The sequence below is a fragment of the Microcaecilia unicolor genome, chromosome 8 (genome assembly GCF_901765095.1).
Source record: "Microcaecilia unicolor chromosome 8, aMicUni1.1, whole genome shotgun sequence".
In the NCBI taxonomy this organism is placed as follows: Eukaryota; Metazoa; Chordata; class Amphibia; order Gymnophiona; family Siphonopidae; genus Microcaecilia; species Microcaecilia unicolor.
The window spans coordinates 65,280,900-65,298,795 of record NC_044038.1 but is presented as its reverse complement, the minus strand read 5'-3'; the positions used below and the strand labels follow the sequence as shown (position 1 = coordinate 65,298,795).

The window sequence follows — 17,896 nt, the reverse complement described above, 5'->3', positions numbered from 1 at the left end:
ACCCCCTCCCACACTAAAAAAAAAATAAAAATAAAAACCTTTTCTGCCAGCCTGTATGCCAGCCTCAAATGTCATACCCAGCTCCCTGACAGCAGTATGCATGTCCCTGGAACAGTTATTGGTGGTTGCAGTGGACTTCAGGCAGGCGGAACCAGGCCCATCCCCCCCTACCTGTTACACTTGTGGTGGTAAGTGTTGAGCCCTCCAACCCCCCCCCCCCAAACCCACTGTACCCACATGTAGGTGCCCCCCTTCACCCATAAGGGCTATGGTAATGGTGTAGAGTTGTGGGGAGTGGGTTTTGGGGGGGGGATTTGGGGGGCTCAGCACCCAAGGTAAGGGAGCTATGCACCTGGGAGGTATTTGTATATTTTTTAAAAAAATTTTAAATGCCCCCTAGGGTGCTCGGTTTGTGTCCTGGCATGTCAGGGGGACCAGTGCACTACAAATGCTGGCTCCTCCCACGACCAAATGCCTTGGATTTCGCCGGGTTTGAAATCGTCGGCATTTTTTTCCATTATCACAGAAAAACAAAACCGGCCACCTCAAACTCAGCGAACTCTGGCATTTGGCCGGGCCAAACCGTATTATCAAAAGAAAAGATGGCTGGCCATCTTTTTCGATAATATGGTTTGAGCAGCTGTTTGCGGCGCCACCAAAATAAATCACCGGCAATCTATTTCGCTGGCGCCGTTCAATTATTCCACTCTAGGTTTCACAGTAGAATTTATGAAATACACATCAGAATCACTAAAGAGCCAGTCCAGCAGGGATGAGAGTATGTTAGCAGGAGGTGATGGGTAATGGGGAAAGCATGCGGAACATTCCTCTTGGAATTATTTCTAACCCTTTTGTGCATGTGTATATGTGTGGGTGTGTGGTGGCTCTCTGAGTCAGTGATTACATAAGGAAAGGAAAGAGGACAGGTTGAAAGGTGCAATTACCTAATTACTATGTTAAAGTGAATCAATGTTTGTATGCTGCAACTACTTGAGATCCTTCTCCCATAGAAATATAGTAGGTCATTTTTTGAAAGGTTTCATTTCGTTCTAAATCCCAGTCTGATATGGCCTATATTCAAATTCAATGTACCTTTTCCCCTAGTCCCATTCCACTAAATTTTCAAAGAGTTGCATTGTACCTAGACAGACAAATGGACAGATGTTCTCATCCTTTTATGAATAATTTTTTTCTAATATTCTGTTGAGTCGGCTGATAACAGATACGCAACCCAAACTTTTAAAATATTTCATGTATAGTTTCTTGTTTTGGTCCTTCTGCATTACATCATCAATAATCATCTTTTCTTAATTCACAAGCACACACAACCAATCCCCCACATTTGCATAACAAAATAATTAAAAATAGTTAAATGACATATTTTCAGACAAAATGCATTAGAATTCATCTCTAACCACAAAGTATGCAGTATCAGTGGATATCCCCACTGCCGACTTCCCTGGTTTTCATGCAAAAAAAAAAATCCCATCTTAAACAGTAACTTTTTTCTGAGCAGCGTTATCTGACGGATGTGAATGGACAAACTTAAAAACTTCAAGATGGAGCACCCACACTCATCCTCTGCCTCTGAAACATTACTACACAGGGTCAAAGTCACAACGGGCATAACTCAATGCTAAGGTCACAAAAATATCAGACAATGAGCCATAGGTAACAAAGTGCCACTTAACAGACCAAAGTCATTTTCAGCTCCACAGCAGAATGCATTGAGTGATGTTTTCCTTGGTAAGACGACTCTCAGAATGATAGTTCAAAATATCTGCAAGAGCTTCAGAGAAGAATCTGTACATAGTTCTCAGACCTCCCTTTTATTCTCATACAGGAAGATTTGAATGGTGACCGCCAAGATATTTTTTACCATTACACTGAGATTTCTCAAAATAGTAAACACATGGAATGTTATTTGCAGTTTTCAAAATGGAAAGTATGAAGATAGAGAAGAGAGAGCCAAAAGGAGAAGGATGACGGAGACAAAAAGAAAAAGTTAAAGAGTAGAAGAAAGAACCATCATGAGAGAAGAGGACAAAAGTAAAGGAAAGCAAGACTCAGAAGGATAGAAGGTCGAGCAAAAGGGGAACGACTGAGAAGCTTTTTGTTATAAATTCCATTTTAACTGGATAACAAGAGTTCCTCTGTTGATTCAGCTACAAGATATCAACCTATTTGTGCAATATACATTCCTCCTGCTCTGGTTAAATCACAGAAGAAAAATGCATGGCTGATGTGAACTATGTTTTCTGTGACTCAACTCAATTAGAAAGATTTCTTAGTGATAAAGAGGTTAAGTGATGTTTTACTGTCAGTAGATGGCATAGTAAGGTTTGTGGTTATGGTCATGATATTCCAGGTTTGATGAGAAGACTCGAGGCCTCTTTTACCAAACCGCACTATTTGGTAAGAGGCCCTAGTATTGTTGATTTTCTTCGATTATTATTTTGTTTTTTTTCTCTCCTTCTTCTTCTTAATAAGGGCTTTGTGATGATTCCTTGTCAGTCTCTTTTTGAGTATTGGTGTAGAAATATTGCAAAAAATAAAAAATATATAAAACAGAGGAAAAATGCAAATTATAGTAGAACAACATCCCACCAACCATTCGCCCACTTTGTACTCAAGAACTTGGATGCTAATGTAGCAAAAAGTAGAAAGAATGGAACAGTTTGACAAAGTTCCAGTGGGCTATGGGATGGGAGGTGGTTACATTACATATACATAACATAGTAAATGACGGCAGATAAAGACATTGTAGGTCACATGAAGGTATCTACTCTTTCCCATTGTGGGATCTCATTCAGAAATCCTTCACAGAAGTTTAAACTTTGATCAAAACTGCATAAATTATCAGTGGCATCTTCTTTCACTTCCTCCCAGGGGTGTTTCAGAGGGTCATTGAAAAATGGAAGATCCTCAAATTGAGATCCCTGAAGGTTATTTTCCATATAATGATGGTCCAGAGTATTCAGGCACCACTTATTGGATGCCGTTATGTGTCTTCCTTGCACAGTAAGGTCGATATCTGTGCCCAGTGAGTTCAGAGCCACATTGACATCAATATCCTCAAAATTGCTGCTATTGCTGTTCAAGACATCATCAAAGACCAAGGCCCAGTCAAAATCTCCTTTCAGGGATTCTGCATCTCTGTCTTCAAGTGCTAAAAGAGGCAGCTTGGAACTTCTAGCAATTTTCATGTTGCATTTTGGCATTGGTTGCTTACGTTTAGCAATCATTTGTTGAGTATCCAGTAGACTGAAGTTCTGGTCCTGTTGATAGTGATAGTTGTGATGGTAGTGGTGATGGTGGGAATTTGTGGTGTAGCTTGATGCTGGCTGCTCATTGTCTGTATTGACAGAGGTACTATAAGATAGTTCTGGCATAGACACCATTTTATTTTGTCTCATGGAGTTGAAGTGAGTTGCTGGCATTCTTCTCCTCTTGAAAACGCCATTGACAAACATGTCTGCATACTGAGGATCTATCTGCCAGAAGCCCCCCTTGCCTGGCTCATCCTTCTGCCGTGGCACTTTCATGAAACATTTATTCAAAGATAAATTGTGCCGGATGGAATTCTGCAGTAGGAAAACAGAAAGGAAAAATTTATACACTTTTTTTTGTAGAAGAGATACTAATGTTTGTAATTCTCAGTATTAAGAATCTAAGTATATCAGATCATCAGAACCCCTTGCAGGCACGATACTAATGCATTCTGGGAGTAACTGTATAAAGGTTTTTCCATGTGTATGCACAGAAAAGGCTTTATAAAAGTGCACAACTGCTTACAGGAGGAGAGATTGGTCTTGAGATTTAAGAAAGTGTGGTTGTTTATGCAAGGTTTTGATTGTTAATGGCTTGCTTAGTCATTGGTGGGGGAGGTGGTTGGATTTTTTTTTTCTTCTTTTTTTCCTGGTGTGTTTCCACTTATTATAACTTGCATTGTTAACTGGTTAATGATTGTTGTACTATGTTACAGCCCCTTCCTTTTGTGCCTTGTGATGTTTTAGTTTTATATGTTAGTTCTTGTTTATTTTTGTGTTTTTTACACTGATTTTATTCTATATTGTAAATCACCTTGATACATAATAAACATGTGAAAGGCGGTATATTAAATTGTATGAAATAAATACATAAACGTGTGCATTGGCATTCATGCTATTATGGCTTAAGCAACTAGGTTGCCTTCATAGAATAAGGAAAAAAGAGGCATTTACTTGGACCTTCAACATAGACATCCTGTTAATAAAATTACCCCTGTAAAGCATGAATATAGCACAGATAGCTGAAGAGCAGCACTTCATCAGATACCCATTTAGGGAAACATTGATTCCCCAATGCATAGCGAAATGGGATGGGTCACTGGGGCCGTGACCTGGCCAATATGTTGCCTGGCACCGCATCAGCAATTACTGTTTGGTTGTGAAGCCAGAGACAATTTCATTTGGCCCCTCCAAACCAAAAGGTGTTCTGCTCCCCCTGCCCCATTTACAAATTAATTCAACAAATTCAAATGGAAGGGAATCCATACAGAAAGTAAGCAAGAAAATTAGATAAACCTGAAGAAAACAAGGAAAAAGAAAGCTTCATGAAATAAATTTTACCCGAGGAACAGATAACTATTCACAGTACCCTTTCTGCCGATGTTGCCAGAAATGATTCTAACACAGAAACTCCCACAAATCTCTTACTAGCCACAAATTGTCATCTGACACATTTGCCCTGATATTTGAGAAAGAAAAGAGCCCCCCAATTGTAGAAGCTGAGGCCTGAGAAGAACAAACTGTCTCCTCTTCTCGTTAATGATACTGAGAAAAAATCCTTACAATGCAGCTCAAGAATATAGCACCAGATATCTAGAAAACATCTGGAGAAGCCAGTCATGATCTGAACTCAGAGCCAAAGTGACCAACATTGTTGCAGGACAAATAGCTTCAGAGTCAGATTTTTCAAACAAAGCTCAAACATCTGAAATATCCACCTTTGAGAGCCTTCTGTCTGGTCTCCCAGGTCTTGTTTCTTAGGAGGTTAGCAAGTAATTTATCTTGGTTTGATGGCATCTGAGGAACTCTGCTATATTTCAGTCTGATTACCTTTTGAATGTTTCCCTAGGTGGAATCAATGGTAATGTGGGGAAATTAATGAGATGGAGATTACAAATTAGCTGCATTTTTTTAGAGCTTCAACCTTTTTCACAAGACATTGTTATCTTTAAAGAAGCCTCTACAGTAGGGTTTTCCAAACTTATGTGCTTGGGGTCAGAACCCTGCCCAGAAGTACACAGGCTTGTCACTAAGATGCACCTCGGTGGGGTTGCAGACATCACTGTGGCTGCAACTAGAGGGTCATGGCCTAAAACAGAGAAGTGCTGCTATACAGAAACCAAACTAGTTTCAAACTTTTCCAAAAAATCATTAATTTTCAATATCTCAAGCCTTGTTATTGTGACCTTTACCACAGTCTCCTGGATCTTGCTATTAATTGAATTGATCTGTGGAACCAGAGCTTTGCCTGTTAGATCAAGATAAATTCATATTTAGGGGGAGAATCCCCTGACAAACCAGGAGTTCTCTGCAGGCTTCTTCCTTACTCACTACCCAGCAGACTACTATCTCTGTTGATAAGCTAAGTTGGTCATGGCATCTGTTTCTTGCTCATGTTCTCCAAAGCTGTTGAGGCCCCAACAAAATATCTTATATCTTCGTCACCTTCCATGGGAAACCCAATGCCGAGGCTCCTGCTTAGTTCTCTACCTCTCACATCACTTGAGTGCTGACATTACCAGTATGTGCATAGGCAGCCAGTCCTTATACATCTTATGTTCTGTATTGTGCAAGAAAGGTGAACCGAAGTGGAGGAGTGGCCTAGTGGTTAGGGTGGTGGACTTTGGTCCTGGGGAACTGAGGAACTGAGTTCGATTCCCGGCACAGGCAGCTCCTTGTGACTCTGGGCAAGTCACTTAACCCTCCATTGCCTGCCGCATTGAGCCTGCCATGAGTGGGAAAGCGCGGGGTACAAATGTAACTAAAAATAAAAGAAAGGTGAACCGAATTCTGCATCTGTGAAATCAATGCTGAAAGTTGCGTTAGAGTCCTAGGCTGATGGCTTAATGCACGGCTTCTATCACAAGAGCAACACCCAGTTTTTGCTCACTGATGCAGTACACAAATTATATGCAAACTAGTAAAACAGGCCCGTTTCTGACACAAATGAAACGGGTGCTAGCAAGGTTTTCCTCGGAGTGTGTATGTTTGAGAGAGAAAGTGTGTGTGAGAGATGTGTGTGTGAGTGAGAGAGAGAATGAGTGAGAGAGAGACAGACAGAGTGTGTGTGTGTTTGTGTCAGAGAGAGAGAAAGTGTGTGAAAGACAGAGTGTATATGTGTGTGTGAGTGAGTGTGTGAGAGAGAGATAGCGTGTGTGAGAGAGAGACAGAGTGTGTGAGAGTGTATGTGAGACAGAGAGTGAGAGAGAGTGTGTGTGTGGCTCCAAGTTCCATGACCCCCTCCTTCCCTCCCTCCCTCTCCTCCGAGTTCCAGGCCCCTCTTCCGTCCGATATGCAGGCCGCCTCCCTCCCTCCCTCCCTTTCCCTCCTCTCCTCCCTCCCTCTCTCTCTCCTCCTCTCCGAGTTCTTGGCCCCCCCCCTTCCCTCCGAGTTCCATGCCCTCCTCCCTCTCCTCCCCAGCATGTTCCATGGCGCCCTTTCCTTGGAGTGTGTATGTTTGAGAGAGAGTGTGTGGGTGAGAGATGGAGTGTGTACATGAGAGAGAATGAGTGAGAGAGAGAGAGACAGACAGAGTGTGTGTGTGTCAGAGAGAGAGAGTGTGTGTGTGTGAGAGACAGAGTGTGTGTGTGTGAGAGACAGAGTGAGTGTATGTGAGAGACAGAGAGTGAGAGAGAGAGAGTGTGTGTGTGAGAGAGAGAGAGAGAGAGAGAGAGAGAGAGAGAGAAAGTGAAGTCTTCAAGCCTTGAAGCATTCGTGCGCTCTGTAAGGCTCCATCTCCTCAATTGACGACACGTAGTTCCGGAACGTTGCAGGAATGCTTCAAGGCTTGAAGGCTTCACTTTCTCGGCTTCAGAACGTTGGAGGTGCGTTTTATTATATAGGATAAGACCTGCCCAAAACCTGAGTGCTAACCTGGAAAAGCACACCAGACATATGCAGACACAGATCTTCGCTAAGAGCAGCAAAATGAATTGGCACACATCTGCGCATGCGCTAGAATGGTATTCTGTGTATATAATTTTTTTTATTTATTTCAAATTTCTATTCTACTATTAAAGAACATTATTATTCCTTAGTTTTCGTTTCCTTGGTTTCTTTTGAAAGCGTCCTGTTAATCAAGCTACTCCTCTGCTTCTGAAATTTCTTTTCTTGGCAGATTGCAAAGCTACATCACAGTAATAAAATACATCATAAACCTCAGACCAAAAACAAAACAAATCAGAAATAGCAAAAATTATTCCATAGCCATATATTGGCCCTCCACTTCAGAAACTCGCAAAACCTCCCATCTGCTCAAACGCTTTTGAAATTAAAAACGTTTGAAATGCTTTCTAAAGCTAAGCAACGTTTCAGCTTTATGGATTTCCACTGGCAAAGTATTCCAGAGCTTAGGCCCTGCAATTTGAAAAGTCATAGATCAAAGTCCTGATAAGCTAAACAGATCAAAAACTTGGAACATCAACCAAACACTTATTCTCAGACCTTAGAGAATAAATAATCCTGTACCTTGTCAGAACTGATCCCAGCCATGCAGTGCCACTCCTTATGTGCAAATGTATGCCGATATAATTTGTTTTCTGCTCAGGCTAGTATGCAGCTATAGCTGCCCTCATGGGTCGATGGTCAGAAGCAAGCGCTAGAGGCTGTTAGTGCCATACTAGTGCCTGCATTTGCTACCGCTCCATGCATGCAAAACAGGGCTCTAAGCACAAGTAGCATGCAAATGCATGCTAAACCTATTCATCTCTAATGATCAGGAACCAGTGAGCCAAAGATTGTCTTGCTGGCCATGGCAAACCCTATGACAGCTCAGAGCTGGCATTAGGGTTTGCAGACAATTGGGGAGGAATGGTGAGCCCTGTCCTGCATGCAGGCAGTATAGCGCTGCGTGAGTCTGGTAGCACCTTGGAAATGTTGAGTAGTAGTAGTAGAGCTGGGGGGGGGGGGGGGAGGCGGGGCTGGTGGTTGGGAGGTGGGGCTAGTGCTGGGCAGACTTCTACGGTCTGTGCCCTGACAATGGCAGATACAAATCAAGGTAAGGTATACACAAAACGTAGCACATGAGTTTATGTTGTTGGGCACACTGGATGGACCGTGCAGGTCTTTTTCTGCTGTCATCTACTATGTTACTATGTATTTGCATGCCAGCAGGCCCCCCCCCCCCCCCCAGCGACAAGAGGCTGGAGGTCTAGTTGTCCTCCGGTCCCCCCAACCTCCCCGACACAAGATCAGGAGGGGGTTGGAGATCTGGTGGGTCTCCAGCCCCCTAACCCCCCCCCCAGCATCCCCTCAGATGTCCCTGGTGGCCCAGTGGACCGCGAGTCAATTCCCCCCCCCCCCCACCTCATGGTCTAGCGGCCCTTCCCCACTCCCTACCTTCAGTTGGAGGAGGGAGGTGGCCTCCCTCCTCTTCCATTCTCTCTCTCCCGCCCCTCCCCCTTTCTGCCAGTAGCTTACTTACCACTGCAAAATGTCTTCGCAACCTTGAATTAGTGAATTTGAGAGGGCCCCTTGTAAACATTTAACAGAACATAAGAATAGCCATACTGGCTCAGACCCGTGGTCCATCTAGCCCAGTATCCTGCTTCCAGCAATGGCCAATTCAGGTCACAATTACCTGACAGAATCCCAAATAGTACCAAGATTTATATTACTGATCCTAGGGACAAGCAGTGTCTTCCTTCTGTCTGTCTCAATAGCAGTCTATGGACTTTTCCTCCAGGAACTTGCCCAAACCTTTTTTAAACCCAGATACACTAATCCTCTGGCAATGAGTTGCAGTGGGACCTAGGCATATGCTTAGTTTGCCTATGCTTTAATCCTGCCCTGCTTCCATTGTTCCATATGTACCTCTTCCAACACCAAGTGCAGCCTTTACCTCCATTCCTCATACCTTCAAACTGCCTGGTTACCATGACACATTTAATGCAAGATTTTTTTCTCAGGAACACATACACCAAAGGAAAAATAAGCAGTTTCTTTAAGGAGATTCAGAATTTTCCTTACAACTCAAATAGTAAGATTATTAACATCAAACAACCTTCCACAGAATCAGTAGCACAGAGATGCCCAGGTGACCTAAAGTAAGAGGGGCTCCTCTAAGCACTCAGTTTATTGACCCTACATCCAGAATGGATGATATCAGTTCCCTAGAGGGAGACTCCAGAGTGTTTCATGTGCTGTTTTAGGCTGATAGGATGGGGTAATTAACTGGATTTTCATTATAGTAGGGGATTCATGATAGAAGCAGCATTAGACACCAGGCTGGGCTATAAGATTTATAGCATTTTATCTCCCAGCCTGGAAATAGCAAAGAATCTCACATTGAAATTATACTATAATTCCCTCTCCTCCACACACACAGGGCAAGGAAGGATCATCCTTGTTGGGAATATAATACCAATACGTCCTGACACAAGCTTTTAATGTGATTAATGCTGTCAGTCAAACAGAGGTCAATGTTCTTACAAAATGGTTTATTTTTCTAATCAAACACAGCTCTGCCTATTCACCTGTATTCTACCTGCAGCGCTGACTAATATTCAATGAATGCAGCATCCACAAATCTGTTAATGTATTTTACACAAGAGAACAGGTATAGCACAGACACTATTAGTGCAAGCTTCCCTTGGACAAACTGCTTCACCACAGAACAGGTACAGCACAGGCAGCAGCAGTGCAAGCTTTGTTCACCCACACATACTGCCCCACCAGGTATAGCACAGGGTAGCAACATCACCCCTCTGTGTTCCTACCTTCCCTCAGCATCACCCCTGTGTCTCTATCCCTATGCTCCCCCATGTCCACCATCTTCATTTTGTGCTCCTATTGAAGAGTTGCCTAGTGGTTAGTGCAGTGGACTTTGATGATCCTGGGGAAGTGAGTTCAATTCCCACTGCAGCTCCTTGTGACTCTGGGCAAGTCACTTAACCCTCCATTGCCCCTGGTATAAAATATGTAAACTGCTTTGAATGTAGTTGCAAAAACCTCAGAAAGGTGGTATATCAAGTCCCATTTCCCTTTCCCATGCCCAGCATCACCTGTCTATGTCCCTATCTACTCTTTCCTTTACCTATGCTCCCCCATGTTCAACATCTCCCTTCTCTGTCCCCACTGTCCCCATTCCAGCATCTCCCATGTCCAGCATTATCTCTGTGTCCATATCCTTCCCGAAATCCAGCGTTGCCCCTTTGTATCAATATGTCCCTTCCCATGTACAACATTGCTCCTCTGTGTCCCTTTGTTTCCCACATGCCCAGCATTGCTCCTGTGTCCCTAACTCCTCCCTCCACTTTTGGTTCAGCATTTTTTCTGTCTTCTTCCTACATCTTTCCATCTCTCTCCTCTCCACCCCCCCAAAGATCTTCCCTCTGTGGGTCCAGAACCTCTCCCCCTCCCCGTTCCATCCCCTACAATCCAGTCTCACTCTCTCTTTTACTCTCTCCTCTCTCTCTCCAGTTCCCCACCCTTGTGTCTGGCATCTCTCTTTTTCCCACTACTCCATAGGTCTAGTGTCTCTTCCTCTCCCCATCTCCTCTGCAGGTCCAGTGTCTCTCCCTCTTCCTTCCTCACTGATCTGCCTGCTGAGATGCTTCAAACCTAGATTAACAGACACTGCCTGCAGCTGGCATTGGAGTCTTCCCTCTATCACAGCTTCTGGTTTCCACATGGGTCTCAAGCAGCAGAGGGAGGACTCTGGTGTTAGCTGCAGTGTTTGTTAATCACTGCTGCTTCTGGCAAAGCCAGGTTTGAAGGACCCAGGCAGGTGGGTCAAGGAGGAAAGGAGAAGGAGAGATGCTGGATTCATGGAGGGGGTGGGGAGAGGGACAAATGCTAGACCCATTGGGTGGGGGTGATAGGGAGAGGGATAGTGGTGCTGCAAACTTCACCAAAAGAATAAAATAAATCAAACCAAAACACCAGATGGTGTGGTGGTAGGGCTGGGGATTCACTGTATCCCTTGAAGATTCTGACCACACACTACCAGTTGAAATCTACAGTTCAGTGTGCAGTGGTGGTCAAAAAACCCAAACAGAATGTTAAGAATTACTAGGAAAGAAATGGAGAATATAAGAGAATACCATAACACCTCTATCAATTCAAGGTACTATTGCAATCTGAGCATTGTGAGCAGTTTTGATTGCTAAAAAAAAAAAAAAAGATATAGAAGAACTAGAAAAAGATACAGAAAAGAGAATTTAACAGCTATCTTCTGAAGAAAGGCTAAATGGGTTAGGACTGATCATCTGGGAGGTGTTATAGTTGAGAGTTGTCGATAAACTCATGATTGGGGTAGAACAAGTACATAGGGACTGTCTGTTTCCCTTTCAAATACTACAAAGACTAGGAGACATTCTATGAAACTAATTGGTAATACATTTACAACAAATCCTAGAAAGTAAAATTCCAGCCTGTGGAATTTGTTGCCAGAGGGTGTGGTCAGAGACATAGCTGGGTGAATAGTGGAGCACCATAGGGATCTTTTCTGGGACCTGTGTTTTTTAACATATTTATAAATGATCTAGAAATTAGAAGGAGGAGTGAGGTGATTAAATTTGCAGATGACACAAAGCTATTCAAGGTTATTAAAACACATGTGGACTGTGAAAAATTGCAAGAAGACCTTAGAAAATTGGAAGACTGGGCATCCAAACGGGAGATGAAATTTAATGTGGACAAATGCAAAGTGATTCACATTGGGAAGAATAATCCAAATCATAGTTACCCGATGCTAGGGTCCATCTTTGGGTCAGCACCCAAGAAAAATATCTACATGTTGTTGTGGACAATACGCTGAAATCTTCTGTCCAGTGTGCATCGGCAGCCAAAAAAGCAAACAGGATGCTAGGAATTATTAGGAAAGGGATGTTAAATAAGACTGAGAATACTATAATGCCTCTGTATCGCTCCTTGGTGTGACTTCACGAGTACTGTGTTCAGTTCTGGTCACTATATCTCAAAGAAGATAGAGTGGAATTAGAAAAGGTTCAAAGAAGAGAGACCAAAATGAAAAAGGGGATGGAACTCCTCTAATATGAGAAAAAGCTAAAGGGGTTAGGGCTCTTCAGCTTTGAAAAGAGACAGCTGAGGGGAGATATGATTAAGGTCTAAAAAATCCTGAGTGAGGTAGAATGAGTCAATTTTTTTTTTACTCTTTCAAAAAGTACAAAGACTAGGGGACACTCAATGTAGTTACATGGAAATACTTTTAAAACAAATAGGAGGAAATAATTTTCACTCAATGAATAGTTAAGCTCTGGAACTCTTTGCTGGAGAATGTAGCATATCTGGGTCTAAAAAAGGTTTTAACAAGTTTTTGGAGAAAAAGTTCATAGTCTGCTATTGAGACAGACATGGGGAAGCCACTGCTTGCCCTGGGACTAGTAGTATGGAATCTTGCTACTATTTGGGTTTCTGATGGGTACTTGTGACCTGGCTTGGCCACGGTTAGAAACAGGTTATTGGGCTGGATGGACCATTGGTCTGACCCAGTATGGCTATTCTCATGTTCTTATGGAGGAAAAAAAAATCAATAAATCATTATTATTTATTTATTGCATTTGTATCCCACATTTTCCCACCTATTTGCGGGCTCAGTGTGGCTTACAATACATTGTGAGTGATGGAAATACAATATGTTACAGTACAATTATGGTTACATTGTGAAGAGTTATGAGAGACAGAGCCAAATAGACTTGGTAAAACCAATGCTTATGTCTGTACAGTGTGTAATAAGGGAATATATCTACTCTTTGAGATTCTGCCAGGTATTTGTGTCCTGGATTAGCCAGTGTCAGATACAGGATGCTGAGTTTAGTGGACCTCTGATTCCACAGATCATGGCATATCTTATGTTTTTTTTATATTAAAGCCTGTCAGGCTTCCTCTTCTGATCATTTGGCAGCAGTACAGATTTAAACTTCCCAGCTCCCCCCCCCCCCCCCCCCCATCCCTTGGTGTGGTGTGGACACATGCTGGTATTGCTCTGGCACATGAGATTAGCTGTTACTAATGGATTACTGGCTTCCACAGTGGATCCTTGGCAAAAAAAAAAAAAAAGTGTCATTGACTAAAAATATCTTATCCAACTACCTACCAGATCACAAAATGTCCAGTCTAGAAGGACAGCTCAAAAATCCTCAACTTTGCTGTAAAATACACTATACAGGGATCAATGTCTGACATTTGCAACCCCTGATTTCTTCATCATGCTGCAGGCTTCAGCAGGCTCCAGGAACTCCAGCCTCTGTATTCTGTACTGTGCTGAAATATTCAGCACCATGGACAGCTCTCAAATTGACTCCCTGATAACCTTAAACCAGGGCTTCCCAAATCTGTCCTGGGGACCCCACAACCAGTCAGGTTTCCATGATATCCATATGGAATATGCATGAGACCAATTTGCATATACTGAGTCTTCATTCATTGTTAATATCCTGAAAACCTGACTGGTACTGGGGTCCCGAGTACAGGTTTGGGAAGTCCCGCCTTAAGCAAACCTCAGTCTAGGCCAGAAGTTCTCAATGTAATCCTCAGGTCACATCTGGCCATTCAGGTTTTTAGGATACCCACAATGAATATGCATGAGATCAATTTGCATGCACTACCTCCACTGAATGGAAATCTATCCCCTATATATTCATTGTGAGTATCCTGAAAACCTGATTAGCTGGGTGTATCTTGGGAACTGGGTTGAAAACCCCTGGTCTAGGCTCATTCAATCATCACAGCTTGAGGATATCAGTAGGGCACTGGTGGAAGAGAGAAGAAAAAGAAAACAGGATGGGACACCATTTCGTAGGACTAAAATTACAAAAGGGCAAATTTAGAAACCTAGCCAGCCAGGATCCATGGAGTAGATATCAGACTCTACAAAAGGAAGACTGACCTGAGAGTCATACTGCTGTGTCTCTATGAAGGTGTAAGGCAGCATAATTAAGAATGAAACAGCAGGGGAGCTCATGAAATGTTAATAGAGGGTACAGCGGAATAAACTCCATGCCATAGGGATACCAACAGTCTGTCAACACCGCAGAAGAGTTGGCTCCCTTGCAGACTGCTCTGATGACTGGCAAACACAGGACCCCATCTGTAGGTCCTGTGCCTAGTGTACCCCCCCCCAAATAATGCTCTGCAGGGGACCATCAGAAATAAAGCTGAAAGTGCTTTGCAGTAGGCAGTAGAGTTACTAGAAAAATCCATGTCCTAAGGGACAGGCTGAGCCTCCGGATGCCAAGGGGGTGTTCTTTTGAGAATTTCGCTCAGAGCTGTGTTTCTCCCAACAGAACTGACTAGAACCCCAACACAGAAATGTAAGACCTCGGGCATATTTGGTGTGGGGGGGCGGGGGTGGAGGGGAGTTACAGCCTCCAAAGCTCTTCCCAGGTGCCTTTGTATGTGTTACTCTGTGTGATTCTATCCTACACATTAGGACAGCCTTTGTGTGCTGGTAATGAGCCTGAAGAATAGAGCTTAAGGCTTCATTAAAAGTGAATGATCCCTCCACTCATTACCCATCGTGCCCAGCACTTGCACAATGCCTTGGAATGGAAGGAAGCATATAAGGGAGACAAATAAGTGATCCAGAGCCAGCTGAAGGTAAACTCCAGTGGCACTAGCAGAATAGTGAGCTCTGCCACCCATTCACAGTGCACAGGATAGCACACAGCAAGTGTGAGTGGGCAAGGGCAAGGACATAGGGGAGCATGTAGTGAGTTCAAGAGCTGACTTTATACTAATGGCAGGTAGTGAAAACACCACAGAGCTCTTTGGAAGTCAGAAACTGAACCTCAGCAGAAGTTGCCTGAGCTACAGGATAGTGGAAGAGTAACCTAATGAACAGAGCAGAGGGCTAAGAACCAGGGCAGCTGGGCTCAAATCCCACTGCAGCTCCTTGTAATCTTGGGCAAGTCATTTAACCTTCCATTGCCTCAGGTACAAACTCAGATTGTGAGCCCTCCACGATCAGGGAAATACCTAATGTACCTGAATGAACAAGTTGTAAGTTAAATTCAAAATCCCTTCCTTTCCCAAATCTCATTAGGGTTGCTGTTATCACTCCTGAATATGTCACATTCTAAGATGGATCCATTGGGCTTGAAACAAACCTTTTGGAAGATAACTGTGTACAGGTCCCTTAGATGAGTAGCCTAGTTAGAGCATTGGTCTTGACATCCAGAGGTGGCTGGTTCAAATCCCACTGCTGCTCCTTGTGATCTTGGGCAAGTCACTTAACCCTCCATTGCCTCAGGTACAAACTTAGACTGTGATCCCTCCAGGGACAGAGAAATACCCAGTGTACCTGAATATAACTCACCCTGAGCTACTACTGAAAAAGGTGTGAGCAAAATCCAAATAAATAAATGAGGAAAGAAGAGTTTTTGTTAGCATATTTTTAAAGTCTGCAACTTATTTTTTGAAAGATTCAGTGATCACAGAGTCTTTCATAACATGCAGCACTACTAAAGAAACAGGTATATTTGACCACTAATATAAATGAATCCACTTTAAATGTACACCCCCCTTCCCTTAGAAATGCCATTTTTAAAGTACTGTTAAGTCAGTGAATAAACAGGATTCTGCAAACCACACATACACATGGTGGATTTTGTAAGCCTGCACATAAAAAAACAAGCAAATTAGAGAGCCATCCTCTTAAACTCAAACATATAACAAAGGGAGGTGGTTTTCACTGGAGAGAGAGAGAGAGAGAGAAGCACAATTCTGCCCCTTAAAGCACTTCTCCAAAATCCTAGACCAAGGAAAAGTTAGCCAAGAGTTAAGTGGTACTCAAAGCACATGTAAATGCCACTGGGTAAGTGCCCAGAACATTTCCCTTCAAAATCTCCACATGCTGCCATCTATATGGATAAGTAACGCCTTTCGTAAAATCACTACTTATAGGTATATGTCGATTGACATGCATAAGTCTGCTTTTTGCATGTCTAAATGGCACCTTCAGAAAGTAATCCCCTTTCTAAGGCTTTGTATGTGGCTCTCCCTGCTGCTCCGTCACCCCGCCAGTATGTCTCTGTCTCAGGTTACATCCCATCCTAAAGCAGAAATTTTCTGTCCTCCAGGGACTCATCCCTCCAGTTCTCACCTGTCACTCCCAACCTGCTTCCTATGGCACTGATCCCTGCTTGAAAGCTGACCCATGTCACCTGCATTAGAACCAAACAATAACTCCCCCACTATCCCCTTGCCAGTTCAATGCCTTGCTCTCCTAAGGTAATACATAGAAATAAAATAGAACAAAGGAAAATTAGGTGATGCCTTTTTCATTGGATTAACTTAATACATTTTTTGACAAGCTTTCAAAAGGCAGAACTTTTTTCTTCAAGCCAAGCGTGAGCGAAAGATGGCAATATCAGTATGTGAAAAAATTCAGGGGTCCTTTTACTAAGGTGCACTGAAAAATGGCCTGCAGTAGTGTAGGCGTGTGTTTTGGGCGCACACAGATCAATTTTTTCAGTGCACCTGCAAAAAATGCCTTTTTAAAATTTTTGCTGAAAACGGACGTGCGGCAAAATCAAAATTGGCACGAGTCCATTTTGGGTCTGAGACCTTACCACCAGCCATTGACCTAGCAGTAAAGTCTCACGCGGTAATGACCTACACACGTCAAATGCCACTTGGCGCACATCCAATACACACATCCAAAAATAAGTTTTTCAGACGTGCGTATCGGATGCGTGCCAAAAATGAAATTACCGCAAGAGTAAGTGCGTTGGGTATGCGTAGACGGTTATGCGGCTTAGTAAAAGAGCCCCTGAGAAAGTCACAAAAGGTCTACAGGCACTACTCTAGAGGATGAATTAGTAAAAGAGATGTTCCATGCTCCACTGGTGCTGGCTTTCTGACAATCACCAAATACAAAGCAAAAATTAGAGGAAAAGAAACTCCTAACAGAAGCTCAAAAAGAAGAGCATGATACTAGTCCTTGCAGTATAGCAAACTGCAAATTGTGCCAGCACATATGACAGGATCCCACAGTTACTCACATGGAAAAAGCATTAGCATAAAGTGATCCTACTCATGCTTTTCCTCAAATGTTGTATATATTTATTTATTTGCAGCATTTGTATCCCACATTTTCCCACACACAAGCAGGCTCAATGTGGCTTACAAGTCAATAAGAAATAGGGTCAGGTAAGGTAATAATAATAATATATTATTCAATGGAGTGGTGGAGTGGCCTTGTGGTTAGAGAACTGGTCTTGCAATCCAGAGGTGGCCGGTTCCAATCTCACTGCTGCTCCTTGTGATCTTGGCCAAGTCACTTAACCCTCCATTGCCTCAGGTACAAACTTAGATTGTGAGCCCTCCTGGGACAGAGAAATATCCAGTGAACCTGAATGTAACTCACTTTGAGCTACTACTGAAAAAAGTGTGAGCAAAATCTAAAAATCTAAATAAAATGCACCAAATGTGAAGAAGGGTGCTATATTGGGAAGACAGGACAGGTGCTAAAGGTAAGAATCAATTCATAGAGGCTCCGCATTAAACACCACAAAGCAGATAAAGGTGACACCATGTTTCAAGACCTGAACACTGCATCAATGACTTTATGGTCTGAAATATTAAGAGGTAACTTTAAGACAATCCAGCAACATAAGACCTTTGAAGTTAAGATGATGAAATATTTTGGCAACCACCTGGCAGGA

General features: G+C 42.9%; 1 protein-coding gene across 1 annotated transcript in view; it reads right to left on the bottom strand.

Moving 5' to 3' along the window:
* Positions 1 to 1,266: 1,266 nt before the first annotated feature.
* LOC115476379 (forkhead box protein J1-B-like) overlaps positions 1,267 to 17,896 on the bottom strand; it is a 33,582-nt gene continuing 16,952 nt past the window's right edge. The window contains exon 3 of the mRNA XM_030212733.1: positions 1,267 to 3,584. Coding sequence (XP_030068593.1) covers positions 2,769 to 3,584 — 816 coding nt within the window. The 3' untranslated portion in view covers positions 1,267 to 2,768. The remainder of the gene's footprint in view (positions 3,585 to 17,896) is intronic.